Raw genomic sequence first — 13012 nt, 5'->3', positions numbered from 1 at the left:
ACTATGTGAAGCACACAGAAAAATACGACGTCCCATGATCCACTCCTGAGATCCATTCCCAGCCACAGCGACAAACTCCTAATAATTCTGGTGAGAAATGAAGGGAATAAAAATGCCTTTCAATGTAAGGATTCAAATTCAGAGATCTTTAAACACTGGACATTATTCCAATGTATTTGCTCAGAAACCGGGGATGGAGAAACAACGGCCTCATTTGGTGTTACCCCCTCTGCAAATCAGATGCAGTGATGTCTTTCTTCTCCGAGGATGGGAATTCAGCAGACCCAGCCTCAGTGGAAATGAGCACATGGGTCAACATTCGTCTCCAAGTCATATTCGCATCACGGGGGTGGCAAAAGCTCTCCGGATGCAGAACCACGTGACTTGGCAGCTGGGTTCAAGGGAGGTGCAAGCAACACCGTTTGAACATTAAAGCTTGGGGACCCCGCAATATCAGGATGAGACCCAATACTTGTTCTCAGGCTGTGTGTTAGCTTCCTGTAGCTGCTGTGACAAATGCCCACATTTGTTGCCTATTTGGGTGACTTCAAACAATGCAGACTGACCACCTTGCAGTTCCGGAGGTCAGAGGTCCAACATGGGGGTCACTGGGCTGAAGTCAAGGTGTGCACAGGGGTGAGTTCCTTGCGGCGGCTTCCGCAGACAGTCCATCTCCTGGCCTTTTCCCACTTCCTGAGGCCCCTGCAGCCCTGGCTTGTGGCCACATTCCCCCAACACCTGCAGAACTAGCGTCTCCCCATCTCCGTCTGGCCTGTTCTACATCACGTTCTATCAGCGAATCTCCCTCTGCCTCCCCCATAAGAGGACCCTGGTGACCACACAGAGCCCACCTAGAAAACCCAGAATCATTCCTTGGAGGTCCTCAACCTGACCACACCTGCCAAGACCCTGTTTTCCAGATAAGGTAACATGTTTAGATTCCCAGAATTAGGACGTGCACATGTTGGTGGGATGTACCCCACAGGTCATGGTGCAATGATCTACATGAACACAGGAGCCCCTCGAAGCCAGAGCAGACTGCAGATGGGGCCATGCCCTCTCCTTCCTCGGGAGCCCCGGGAGCAGGCTCTCAGCTCTGTCTCCTTGGGGAGCCGCCGTCTGATTCTCTGATTCTCCAGGCAGACCTGTGTGGAGGCCGGGTACTTACATCTTCCGGATGGCATCCCTTGGGTGAGGGTGGGGTGTCATCCGTGACCACAGTCTGCTCTGAAGGGTCCTCAGCAGGCCAAGGCTGGCTGGACCCCACCGCTGGTTTTGTACACGGCTCTCCGATGCCAGCCTGCAGAAAGATGGATGCACTTGGTAAATCCTCCTTACATCTTTTTAACTCTCTGGCTGCCCTGGGGACCCCAGGACCCAACCCGTCCTCTGAGCTCCTGAACCCTATCATTAACACTCAATAAACAGAAGCCTGCCCAACGAAAGCACACAGACTTATAAACAACCCATCCATGTTCCGAGCGGGCCGTGCACAGAGCCTGACGCTCTGGAAACAAGAGCAAGCACTCCGACACCCCTGGGCCGACACAGAGAGCCCCCCAGGGCCGTAGGCCTCCTGGCCACGTGACAACTCACAAGGTAAGCTCTGATAAAACAGGTGACAGGTGGTCCTCCAGGAAGCCGCCATTCTGGTGAGAACAACCACACAGCACACATCTCCCAGACTGCTCTCAATGCCTTCTTTCCCAGAACTGCCTGACTCCACGTCTTTATTTCCTTCCCATACAACCTGATGCCTAGCAAACCACCCAGCAGAACATAAGTGGTAACGCAAACTTAAACTCCTGTTCCCTCGTGTGAAACGATGGGAGAAACGTAGTCCTTCCAAAGACAAGCACCACCTAATTCCACCCAACAAAAACCGTGGCCAAGACTAAAGTATGGATTCTCTTCCATTTCCCATCAATGCGGTGGCTGGTGACTGACCGTACGGTACTCATACACGTCCTGGTAAACAATGATCAGGTCACAAAGTTTTCTGGAACCGAATTTCAAGGGGTCGTTTGCACGGCAGGTGTTATCCACAGTAGACTAACTACACAAATGTGAGTATTTACAGCACGAAGGGTTACCATTACATTTATAAAAAAATCAAATCGGTATCCATCAGGAGTTTCAAAAATCCTCTTCAGCAAAGCCCTTCAAGAACTACTTGAATTGATGCTGGAAATTGGCAAGCGTCTCCTTGAACAACACGGTAATCAATCATCCGCAGCCACTTAGCTACGAGTGGCTCTTTCCCTGATGAAGGCGGTTAACCGAAATAATTTATGCACCAACCCTCTAAATCACAGCCACATTGTGGCTCATTAAACATTCATGATTTGGAGCCAGAAAAAAAACAAACCAGGGCGTCTCTATCTTCGGCACCCTTTACGAAACACAGCACGTAGAAACAGAAGGGAGCATGTCGAGGAAGGACGCCGGGTACCGATTCGATCACGCACAGTGTATACCCATCCTCAACTCCCGCTTTTAGAGGGTGTCACCCGCTTACGGAGTGTCCTGGAGATACGCGCTCTTCCTCATTCTGGAAGCTGCTGTAAAGAGGCAGGACGCTGTGCTGGTAGGTTTTCCACCAGAGGTTAAGGAAGGACGTCTGGTTCTGGTTGGCCAACCCGGTGCCCTCCTCCAACACCGAGCCCGTCTGGGGGTTGTATTTGTAGTTCCATGGCTTCGAGGGCCCCAAAAAGTGGACTACCTTTACGCTTGAACCGAATCTAAGGAAGAAACACAAAGCATTCTACTTTCCACTTGGAAGTGATCACACACGCACAGAAATTCCCCACAGCCACAAGACGTGTCAAACACAGCAGCACATGAACACTTGTCTCAACCCTGCTATGTGGGCCTGCGGTTATTTTCCCTAAAGATAACGTTTTAAACAATCAACGTTTATAGTATTTCATTTTCTGTCTACCAAGAAACATAATCATAACCCAGCGGGGGGATTCCCTCAAACCAGAAGAATAAATGAAGAGTCTTACAAAGATAGATGGTAGGGTAGGTGTCCCAAAACATCTCCTTGAAACAACAGGGACCAAAAAAAAAAAACCCAAAAAACCAAAAACCAACACTTTTAGAGTAGACAACGCAAGCTGAAAACAAGAAAATTGGCTTCTCTTTACCAGATGGGAAATTTTCTCCTTTCTACCTTTCTAAGCATTTTTTCCCCATAATCACCTTCCCATGAAATTTTAGGACTACATTTGCACCGTATACCCATGTTCTCTATGTACATCTCTGCTTTTTACATTAAAAAGAATAGGATGTTTTCACTCCCCGAGGACCCATTCCTGCTCCCTAGAGGCAACGTGTTCTATGTTAAAAATGTATGCTCTAGGGGCGCCTGGGTGGCACAGCGGTTAAGCGTCTGCCTTCAGCTCAGGATGTGATCCCAGCGTTACGGGATCGAGCCGCACGTCAGGTCCTCTGCTAGGAGCCTGCTTCTTCCTCTCCCACTCCCCCTGCTTGTGTTCCCTCTCTCGCTGGCTGTCTCTCTGTCGAATAAATAAATAAAATCTTAAAAAAAAAATGTATGCTCTAGAATTATTCTTTCCCTACATTCTGCTCAGATTTTCCACTTTTGTTTATAACAACATCACCCACAGCAGCGAATCTCAAACATTTTGGTCCTAGGACTTCCCGACATTCTTAAAACACACGGAGGACCAAGAGCTTAGCTTTGTTCACGTGGATTCGATCTGTCCATATTTATCGCGATGGACAACAAAACAGAAATCCGAAAACGGATTTAATCAATTCGTTGGAAATCAATCAACCCTTGAGATGTGGGTGTTCACTTCATACTCTTTCATGAGAAATAACTGTACTTTCAAAATACAATTGTCAAAAGAATGACTTTGACGATTGCAAGAGGAGTCAGCTGCTTTCTCGTATCTGGGTCTCCGTTCAGTGCGTTGTTTTGTTTTCTTAGTGCACGGTTTAATCATGTCATGCACTTTGTGTAAAATCCCCCTGTACACTTACAAAAAAAAAAAAAAGTGAGAAGAAAAAATAACATCTTAGAAGAATTATTTTTTTAAGTCGTTTTGACTTCAGAACGACTTCTGAAGAACTGGGGGGGAACCCCTGGGGGGGTTCCTTAGACCACACTTTGGGAACCACCACCATTCAGACTTGTTGCCTTGACTACCTATAATTTGAAGCAATAGGCAAACAGAGGGATGATCTGGGTTTTTCTTCCTCCCCAAATGCCAAAAGCTGATAAAGATTCTAGAGACAGGGCTGCTGGAGGGCAGCAGGCGTAGAAAGATCTAGAAAGTGGAGAACTTACCGTTTGAACGCGGGGCTGTAGGTGTATGCCGTGTTACTGCTCAAGTTATAGATGAACGGTAAGTGCTTGTGGATGTCTGCCGTGGACCAGCTACTGAAGAAGCTGTTCAATAAGCCTTGATCTGCCCCTAAACGGTGAACGTACACTCAAGGAGGTTAATCACGGATGGTACACGTGAATTCAAAGAACTCAAGATGTGTGTGAAGGGCTTAACATACACACCTGCACGCGGGGTCCCATTATGTCCTCTCTGCCCGCTACAACATGACCGTTTGTCTCAAAAAGGACTGATGGCCCATACCATTGATTTTAACGGCGTGTATTCTCTCCAAAATCCTCCACCCATAACCCAAACCATTGATAACAAACCCTTGTATTGTCCCCCAAATTCTCCACTCCTACCGCAATGAATTCTATCCAACATCCACGGTGCTCTCAGTCCTCGTCCTTACCCACAGATGATTCTTCCCCAGTCTACTCTTTTCTTTTATGTGACAACAATCCTAGCATTTTCCCCATCTATTAATGCCCATTCAAGTCAGATATCAGCTTCTCATTACTTACTTGAGTTGTTCCCTTTATTCTATATCAGGGCCTGGCCAACTGAGGTTTGTATCCATTTTTGTAAATAAAGTTTTATTGGAACACAGCCATGCTCACGTAAGTATTGTCAATGGCCACTTTCACTCTACAACCGCAGGGCTAAATATTTGCAGCAGAGATCATACGGCCCGTGATGCTGAAAAAAATCTATTATCTGGTCTTTAGAGAAAGGTTTGCCTACCCATTTCTGTGTGATCAGGATTGGGGAACCCTTCTTCCTACTCACTAAGGATATTTTCTTCAATGGTTTTCTCTGTTGCGTGTTTACTGACTAAATTCACTTATTCCTGTCACCCTGTCTGGCCACATTCTTCCAGTGCTTCTTTAACTGTCTTTGCCGTTCGCATATCTGGGGGAAATGAGGATGAGGCAGGGGTCTGGGTCCCAGAAACAGCCCCATCCTCTTCCACCAATTTCCAGCTTCCCGTCACTCACCATCAAAGCTGCCGTGGTCGGTGGCATGCTGCAGCAAGAGGCCATGGGTCTCCAGAGACGGTTGGAAGACAAATACACCACTGTTGAAGCAATCCGGCCAGCCGGGATCGGGGGCTGCAGAAAACTCTGTCCTGTCGAACAGCTCATCGATATTGGATAGCACCTGGCAAAGCAGAGCATGGGACCTGTCGCAAGACTTCTCTTACGTCCGGGACGCAGGTGACATATGCAGCAGAAACGTGAGGATGCTCAGACAATGTCTAGTGACTGGAAACTTGTGCCCATTTATTTAAAGATTTTATGTATTTATTTGACAAAAAGAGAGTGAGCACAAGCAGGGTGACTGAGAGAAGGAGAAGGAGACTCCCCATTGAGTGTGGAGCCCTGGTGCGGGACTCGATTCCAGGACCCTGAGATCATAATCTGAGCCAAAGGGAGATGCTTAACAGACTGAGCCACCCTGTTTTTTGGACTGACCCTTATTTTTGGTTTACATTCTAAAGAGAAGAGTGTGTAAGGCTGCTCTCCGGTTTATCTCAAGTGACTGAAGTGACACCGTGTCTGAAACTCAATTATTTTCTCAAGGTTCTTAAAATCCTCTATGGAACTCGCCTGACTGTGTATCCTCTTTAATCTAGCAAATGTGACCAAGAAAACTCTGAAAACACGTGAAGGGAGAGGTTTGCAAGTCAATACAATGTCATCAGTCGCCTTCCAGAACTTGCCTACTGATTACAGACGCCTCCGACACCCACTGCCTTTCTAAAGCGTATTCTGTTTGGAAAAAAGGACACAAGTCTCTGATTATGTTATTGGCCTTATTTTCCTCTGCACCCGTCCATGTTCCTACCCTGTTGCTTTGGCACAACTGAGACAAACTAGAACGGATGCCAACACCCAAACTTCATTTTACATTTCAACTTTCCCGTGGCTGTTTTTGAAAGTAGTCATCATAGGCTCCTACACGGCAGGTCTAGCCCCAAACAAGTGGAGGATGCCACAGCCTAAGAAGCCAGGTGTGCCGGTCCAGCCCGAACGATGTCATTCAAGGTGCAATCGAGGCAAAATATTTTTTCTCATTATTCTGATTTTTGTCAATGAAATCATGCATTATAAAGCCATCCTAGGGAAGGAGCATACCTTCAAGTCTGTTAGTGTCCTGGGCAGGGTTATCGCAGTGCAAACACTGTGTTATACCTGATTTTCAGGCACTGAATGTCAATGCTGGTGATAGAGATGCACGTTATTTGCTGGGAATCCACCTGTTAAGAATTAGCAGCCTCTGGGGGCGCCTGGGTGGCACAGCGGTTAAGCGTCTGCCTTCGGCTCAGGGCGTGATCCCGGCGTTATGGGATCGAGCCCCACATCAGGCTCCTCTGCTATGAGCCTGCTTCTTCCTCTCCTGCTCCCCCTGCTTGTGTTCCCTCTCTCGTTGGCTGTCTCTATCTCTGTCGAATAAACAAATAAAATCTTAAAAAAAAAAAAAAAGAATTAGCAGCCTCCGTAAAAGGGGAAAAGCATGGGAAAGGCAGCGTCTCTGAGGGGTTCCTTATCAAGTGCAGTGTCTGGTCCTCATTCTTCCCCTGTACTTACCAGAGTATCTGCATCCAGGAAGACACACTTGCTGTAATGGGTGAGGGTCCAACAGTGGAGCTTGGTGAGGGTGACCCCAAGCTCTGGCCTCTTCAGAAAGGCCAGGTGGATGTAGTCTGCACTGTCGATCAGGTTCACCTCGATTACCTCATCAAAAACCTTCGAGAGGATAACCCTGGAAAAGACACACGCCAGGTACTAGGAGAGCAAGGGAACACTCAACACAGGACGTGCTATCCCTTCAAGATGACACCCGTTTGCTACTCACACACATGAAACACCGATCCAAAACCCGATCAAATTCACCACAACCTTCATGTTCAGGCTTTATTTTTCCCAGGGAGCTTTGCACACTTTCCACTCATGCTTAAACCTTATGCAAACTTGAAAATCTTTACAACGGTACACAATTGTCTTAGGTAGACTGATTCCAGTATCCCTTAGGAAGATACTTCTCTTTGAAAAATGCATGGGCCATGGGAATGAATGCTGAGCAGGTAGAAACTGACAGATGTCCGCTACAATCTCGATCAGTTTTTGTCTTATGTATTGAAAACCTACATTGTTAGTTGCATACAACTTCAAGACTCAAATTTTGAAAGACTGTACTTTTTATCAAAATGAAATTTTCCTCTAGTCCGTTAATTTTTTTTATTTTTGCTTAAATTCTACTTCATCATAGGCTGGATTTTCTTGCGATGATGAAAAATGAAGGAGGAGCCAAAAAAAGATGGGGGCATGTCAAAAGGATATCAGCAGCCAATCAGATTTGAACAAGAAAACAAATTACAAACCTAAAGTATACAATGAATATTCATGGGTCCATACTAATATCATAATTGAAAAATAAGTAAATGGGGAAGAAGGAGCAGCAATCCCCTATAGAAGAATTCCAAATACTAAACGCATTAGGAACAAGGGAAACAGAAAATCACAGTTAGGCTAATACCACAGTAATAATTACTGCTGACAAGATTCATCGGTAGAGGCTAAAATCAACGGGTAAAGGTTTTGAGAAGAAATGGCATGTTTTCATAGGCTGAAGTATCTCTTCCAAGATACAAGCTTTTACATATTTGGAACATCTTTAATTTGCGTTCAAATTGCACTAATTTGGCTGAATACGGAAATCTCATTCCAAAATTACTTTGCCCGTGGGAGGATGGCAGGATGAAACAGATGACGTGATTAAGAGGTTCAAACTTCCCATATGAAGTGAATAAGTCACAGAGATGAAGAGTAGAGCATAGGGAATGTCGTCAATAATACCGTCATAATTTTGTACAGTGACCATACTCATTGTGGTGTGCATTCTGCAATGCACAGAGTGTCGAACACCGTGCTGTACATGTGAAACTAACGTAATACTCTATGTCAGTATACTTTAGAAGACACACACACACACGAAATTACTTTGCTCTACAACATAGGAGACATCAGCTCTCTCAACCTGACGACATTTCTCGGTTCGTGGTGGTCGGTAACGCCACCCCTCGGGATCAACATCGTTCATTCTGCTCAACGCTCACGGGGCATTCTCAGAGCTGAAACAGGAGAGGAGTTATTTCCTACAATCTGTTCTCTCTTTTGCTCCATTGGAAACTTCCAGAATTAGGCAGATGTTGGTGCTTCCGGGGACTATCTGTACCGGCTCGCACCTTACATTTTTTCGGTGCTTTTTTATCAAACGGTATTGAAAGTACTTATGTCTCTGAGAAAGTACTATGTCATCGCCAAGTTTCCCTTGCTTTTAACCCAGTTATTTATGGAATTTATGGCATCCTTAGGGCTGTATAAAGATCCGGGAGCAGGGGGAGTGGAGGGCAAAAGAAATATCACTCCATGTTGCTACAAATAGACTGTGATGTATGTCCTTAAATTCCTTTGTTCAGCTCTGCCTGTTTTCTCAAAATAAGTGCCTGGGCTCAGAATGAAGTTTCAAGACAATTTGTTTGAAGCTTTCTGCAGAAACATTACCCCACTGTGCACTTGGACCACACAGTCTGGAAGAGCAGAGTGGTGGTCCTCATACCCACACCCTCGGTCACGTTTGGTCACCTGTCACTGTTTGTCACTGGACCACAGGGCACTGTTCCTCAGCCCTCCCAATGACTGCAAACTATGTAATGCATCCTATAAAAGCTAACCGGTTCTGTAATACTGAACCTTCCCAGGATTCCTGGGTGTTTCTGAATATTTTACAGTTCTCCTTGAGTGGACCAAGAGACTAAAGAAAGTCAGTGTTGGCAGCTTTTGCCAACCCTGAGGAGACAGGAATGGAGGACAGGATCATGTGTTCTTCTGGGGTCTTTTTGGCTTTATCAGGACAGTTCTATAAAAAATATATATATATATGACTGCCCCAATCACTAGGGGGACTGATGGGCCAGCAGGCAACCAAGAAAGACCCCATGTTTCCTGTCTTGGTTCCAAACAAGCCACATGAGGACGTGTGTCTATGTCAGGGTCAGCGTTCCCAGCTCTGCGTCTGCGAGAGCCTCTGGTCTGACTCTGAAAGTCAGGAATCTGGACACAGGGGAAAGTGTTTCTCTCTGGGAGCTGAAGAGCTCATTTTTGGCAAGAGGAAGTGCACTTCATGTATCAATTAAGTTGAAACACTTTTGAGAGAATGGGTTATAGCCAATTTGCCTGTAGTCTAATGACGTCACCTGATGTCAAAGATGAAAGTCTGCCCCCCAAAACACCAACATTTACAAAGACAGTTGCCAACCTAGCTGGTCAGAAATATCCCCCGTGGACGTACTGATGGTTCATAGCCTCCACCGTTGCTACATTCGTCTGTCCGTTTGTGGAGCCTGGTTGTAAGACTTCTTGAATATTATATAGGTAACAAGCCTCCTCCCCACCGTAGACTTCATAAATGTGCTCCTTAGTTTGTTTGTTTCATCTTTTACTTTTACACATAGTATTTCTGACCTGTAGAGGTCCTGGTGTCCTCTCTTGCTTTTATTTAAGATGGCTTTCCCCACGTTCAGATGAGTGAAACATCCATTCATGTTAGTATCTGGGGACATTTTTCTGCAGATTGTGGGTTGTGAGCGGTGATCCTACCAGCATATGGCAGGTGGAAACCAGGGACCCTGTTCCACACCCTCCAGTGCCCAGGACTCCCCAACTCAGAGAGCCATCCAACCCCACATGTCAGTAGTGCCCAGGCTGAGACACCCTGATCTACTGACTTCTAAGATTTCTCTGTGCTTTAAAGACTTTACCTTTACACTCCCAATCTACTTGAATTCATCTTAGTACACATTTAGCTTTATATTCAAAGGACCACATCACTGCCTTTCTCTGATGGATGGATGAGCTGAATTACACAGAAATCATGAACGTCTTCCTTAGGGCACCATTCCTTTCCCTATGATACACCTCAAGGTGTTGCTGCTGTTGTGTACTTGGTGGCTTTTCTTGTCTATACGTAAAACGCAGCCAAACCTGTAAATCAAGTTTGGGTATCAAGATTAGGGCAGTTTCTTAAAATAAATGAACACATTCATTTTCTTCCTCAGCTCTGAGATAGCTCCAATCACATGGAAATTCATTCATTGTGGCCACCCGCACAGAACGTCCTTTATAACTGCCCAGGCTCAGAACCTTCTCCCAGATAAGCCTTTGATAACATTCTCTGTTTTCCACCCCGGGGCACTGGTGAGCAATGTTTTCTAGTCTTCTAGAATCAATGTGGGGTCATCTGAGTTTCCTACAAGGATCTAGTATTTTGTCAGGATTACCAGCAAAGTGCTCTGTGCCCTATTTGTTTTTAAAATTGAAATTGCATGCAAATGACTACTTTTTCACTTTCATTTTGGATACTTGTGTTTTCTGTCATCTTAATTTACTTTTAAATAATCCAACACTTGGTTTATTTCCTGTTCCCAGTTTTCAGTTTTTATGAATCTCTTCCTTCTTCCCTTATGTATTTTTTGTTTGTTTATTTTAAATTTTTTTTCCAACTGGACAATTTGTTCACTGATTTTAATTTTTTCTTTTTTTTTTTTTNTTTTTTTTTAAGATTTTATTTATTTATTTCACAGAGATAGAGACAGCCAGCGAGAGAGGGAACACAAGCAGGGGGAGTGGGAGAGGAAGAAGCAGGCTCATAGTGGAGGAGCCTGATGTGGGGCTCGATCCCACAACGCCGGGATCATGCTCTGAGCCGAAGGCAGACACTTAACCGCTGTGACACCCAGGCGCCCCTGATTTTGATTTTCGTATTTTTTGCCTAATGTATTTTTTGTTTGTTTTAATTTAAAAATTTTTCAAACTGGGTAATTTCTTCACTGATTTTAATTTTTGTATTGTTTGCCTTCTGTATTTTTTGTTTGTTTTAATGTAAAATTGTTTTGAACTCAGTAATTTATTTCTTCACCAATTTTAATGTTTCTCTCTAGAATGACTCCAGCTTTCCCCTTTGGTTTTATAGGTAGCATTCATATTGCTAGTATTTTTTTTAAAGATTTTATTTATTTATTTGACGGGGAGAAAGCCATTGAGAGAGGAAACACAAGCAGGGGGAGTGGGAGAGGGAGAAGCAGGCTTCCCGATGAGCAGGGAGCCCGATGTGGGACTCGATCCCAGAACGCTGGGATCCTGAGCCNTTTTTTTTTAAAGATTTTATTTATTTATTTGACGGGGAGAAAGCCATTGAGAGAGGAAACACAAGCAGGGGGAGTGGGAGAGGGAGAAGCAGGCTTCCCGATGAGCAGGGAGCCCGATGAGGGACTCGATCCCAGAACGCTGGGATCCTGACCTGAGCCGAAGGCAGACGCTTAACGACTGAGCCACCCAGGTGCCCGTATTACTAGTATTTTTTTAAGTATCATAGACTTTGATTTGTTCACTTATGAGTGTTTAGGAATTTCTGATTTAAACTGTCTAAGGGTAATGCAGTTTTTAAGTTCGTTTTGCCATTAATGTGTACTTTTATTACATTATAGTCAAAGTCTATAACACTCAATTCCTGCTCCAAGTGACACGTTAAATGCCTCCTTGTACCAGGAGTATAAAATCAATTTTTCTAGGCGGTCCATGGCTGATGAGAACAAAGATCACTGTTTACATAATGCATAGCATTTAGGAGATAGCTCATGCATTATGCATTAGATCAATTTACTCACGTGTCTGCTTCATTTGTGAGTTAAACACCAGGAAAACCATATAAAGAGACTCTCCCTCTACCATTCTTTGCATCTGCCTGTGTATCGAATAGGGTTTTCTGTACCCGCGTTACATGGTGATCGTCGGTGCGTAAAGGATCTTGAAGGGTGTATCTGAAACGTGAATTCTCCTCCTTATTATGTAACGTCTCCTGCCTGGATTCTCACAGTTAGAAAACCAGATGATCGTTTGTGCTTTTCCTTTCTTCTTACACGTGATCCAGTAACTCTGTCCATCGTTTATTAAATAAATAGAGCGGATAGAGGAGGTGGGTAAAGCAGGTGATGGGATTAAGGAGGGCACTTGTGATGAGCACAGGTGCTGTATGGAAGTGTTGAATCACTATAATGTACTCCTGAAACTGATATTACATGGTATGTTACTTAACTGGAATTTAAATTAAAACTTGATAAATAAAATATATATCAGATAACATGGGTCCTTTTTAAATGTGCTTAGCTTCATAAACACATTTACAACAATTATTTGCCCTCAATACTAGGATTTTACTTGTCTCCTTGTCCTGCCAGAAAGAACTTTCTCGCTAAGTTCTGTTTTTTGTTGTTGTTGTTTTTTAAGATTTTATTTATTTATTTGACAGAGAGAGAGACAGCCAGCGAGAGAGGGAACACAAGCAGGGGGAGTGGGAGAGGAAGGAGCAGGCTCCCAGTGGAGCAGGGAGACCGATGCAGGGCTCAAACCCAGAACCCTGGGATCAGGCCCTGAGCTGAAGGCAGACGCTTAACGACTGAGCCACCCAGGAGCCCCAAGTTCTGTTTTTTGATATAGCGTTCAGCTTTTAAGTAGCAAAGCCCCTAAGGACTTGCGTGCCTGAGAATCCCTTCCAACCACATTGCCAATGACCAATAAACTTGGCCGAATGGC

The 13012-nt window shown here is 44.8% G+C and overlaps 1 protein-coding gene across 7 annotated transcripts in view; it reads right to left on the bottom strand.

Annotated features, from left to right (window-relative positions):
• The window catches only part of GYG2 (glycogenin 2), a 39604-nt gene that overhangs the window by 14852 nt on the left and 11740 nt on the right, over window positions 1-13012 (bottom strand). For all 7 annotated transcript variants that reach the window (XM_034649296.1, XM_034649293.1, XM_034649294.1 and 4 more), the window contains 5 exons: window positions 6950-7124; window positions 5357-5519; window positions 4319-4445; window positions 2519-2741; window positions 1169-1300 (listed from right to left, as the gene is read on the bottom strand). In XM_034649296.1, coding sequence (XP_034505187.1) covers window positions 1169-1300; window positions 2519-2741; window positions 4319-4445; window positions 5357-5519; window positions 6950-7124 — 820 coding nt within the window. The remainder of the gene's footprint in view (window positions 1-1168; window positions 1301-2518; window positions 2742-4318; window positions 4446-5356; window positions 5520-6949; window positions 7125-13012) is intronic.

This window comes from Ailuropoda melanoleuca, chromosome X (assembly GCF_002007445.2).
Source record: "Ailuropoda melanoleuca isolate Jingjing chromosome X, ASM200744v2, whole genome shotgun sequence".
NCBI classification, from domain to species: Eukaryota; Metazoa; Chordata; class Mammalia; order Carnivora; family Ursidae; genus Ailuropoda; species Ailuropoda melanoleuca.
Note: the sequence above shows the minus strand (reverse complement) of the source record. Positions and strands in the feature narration are given on the sequence as shown.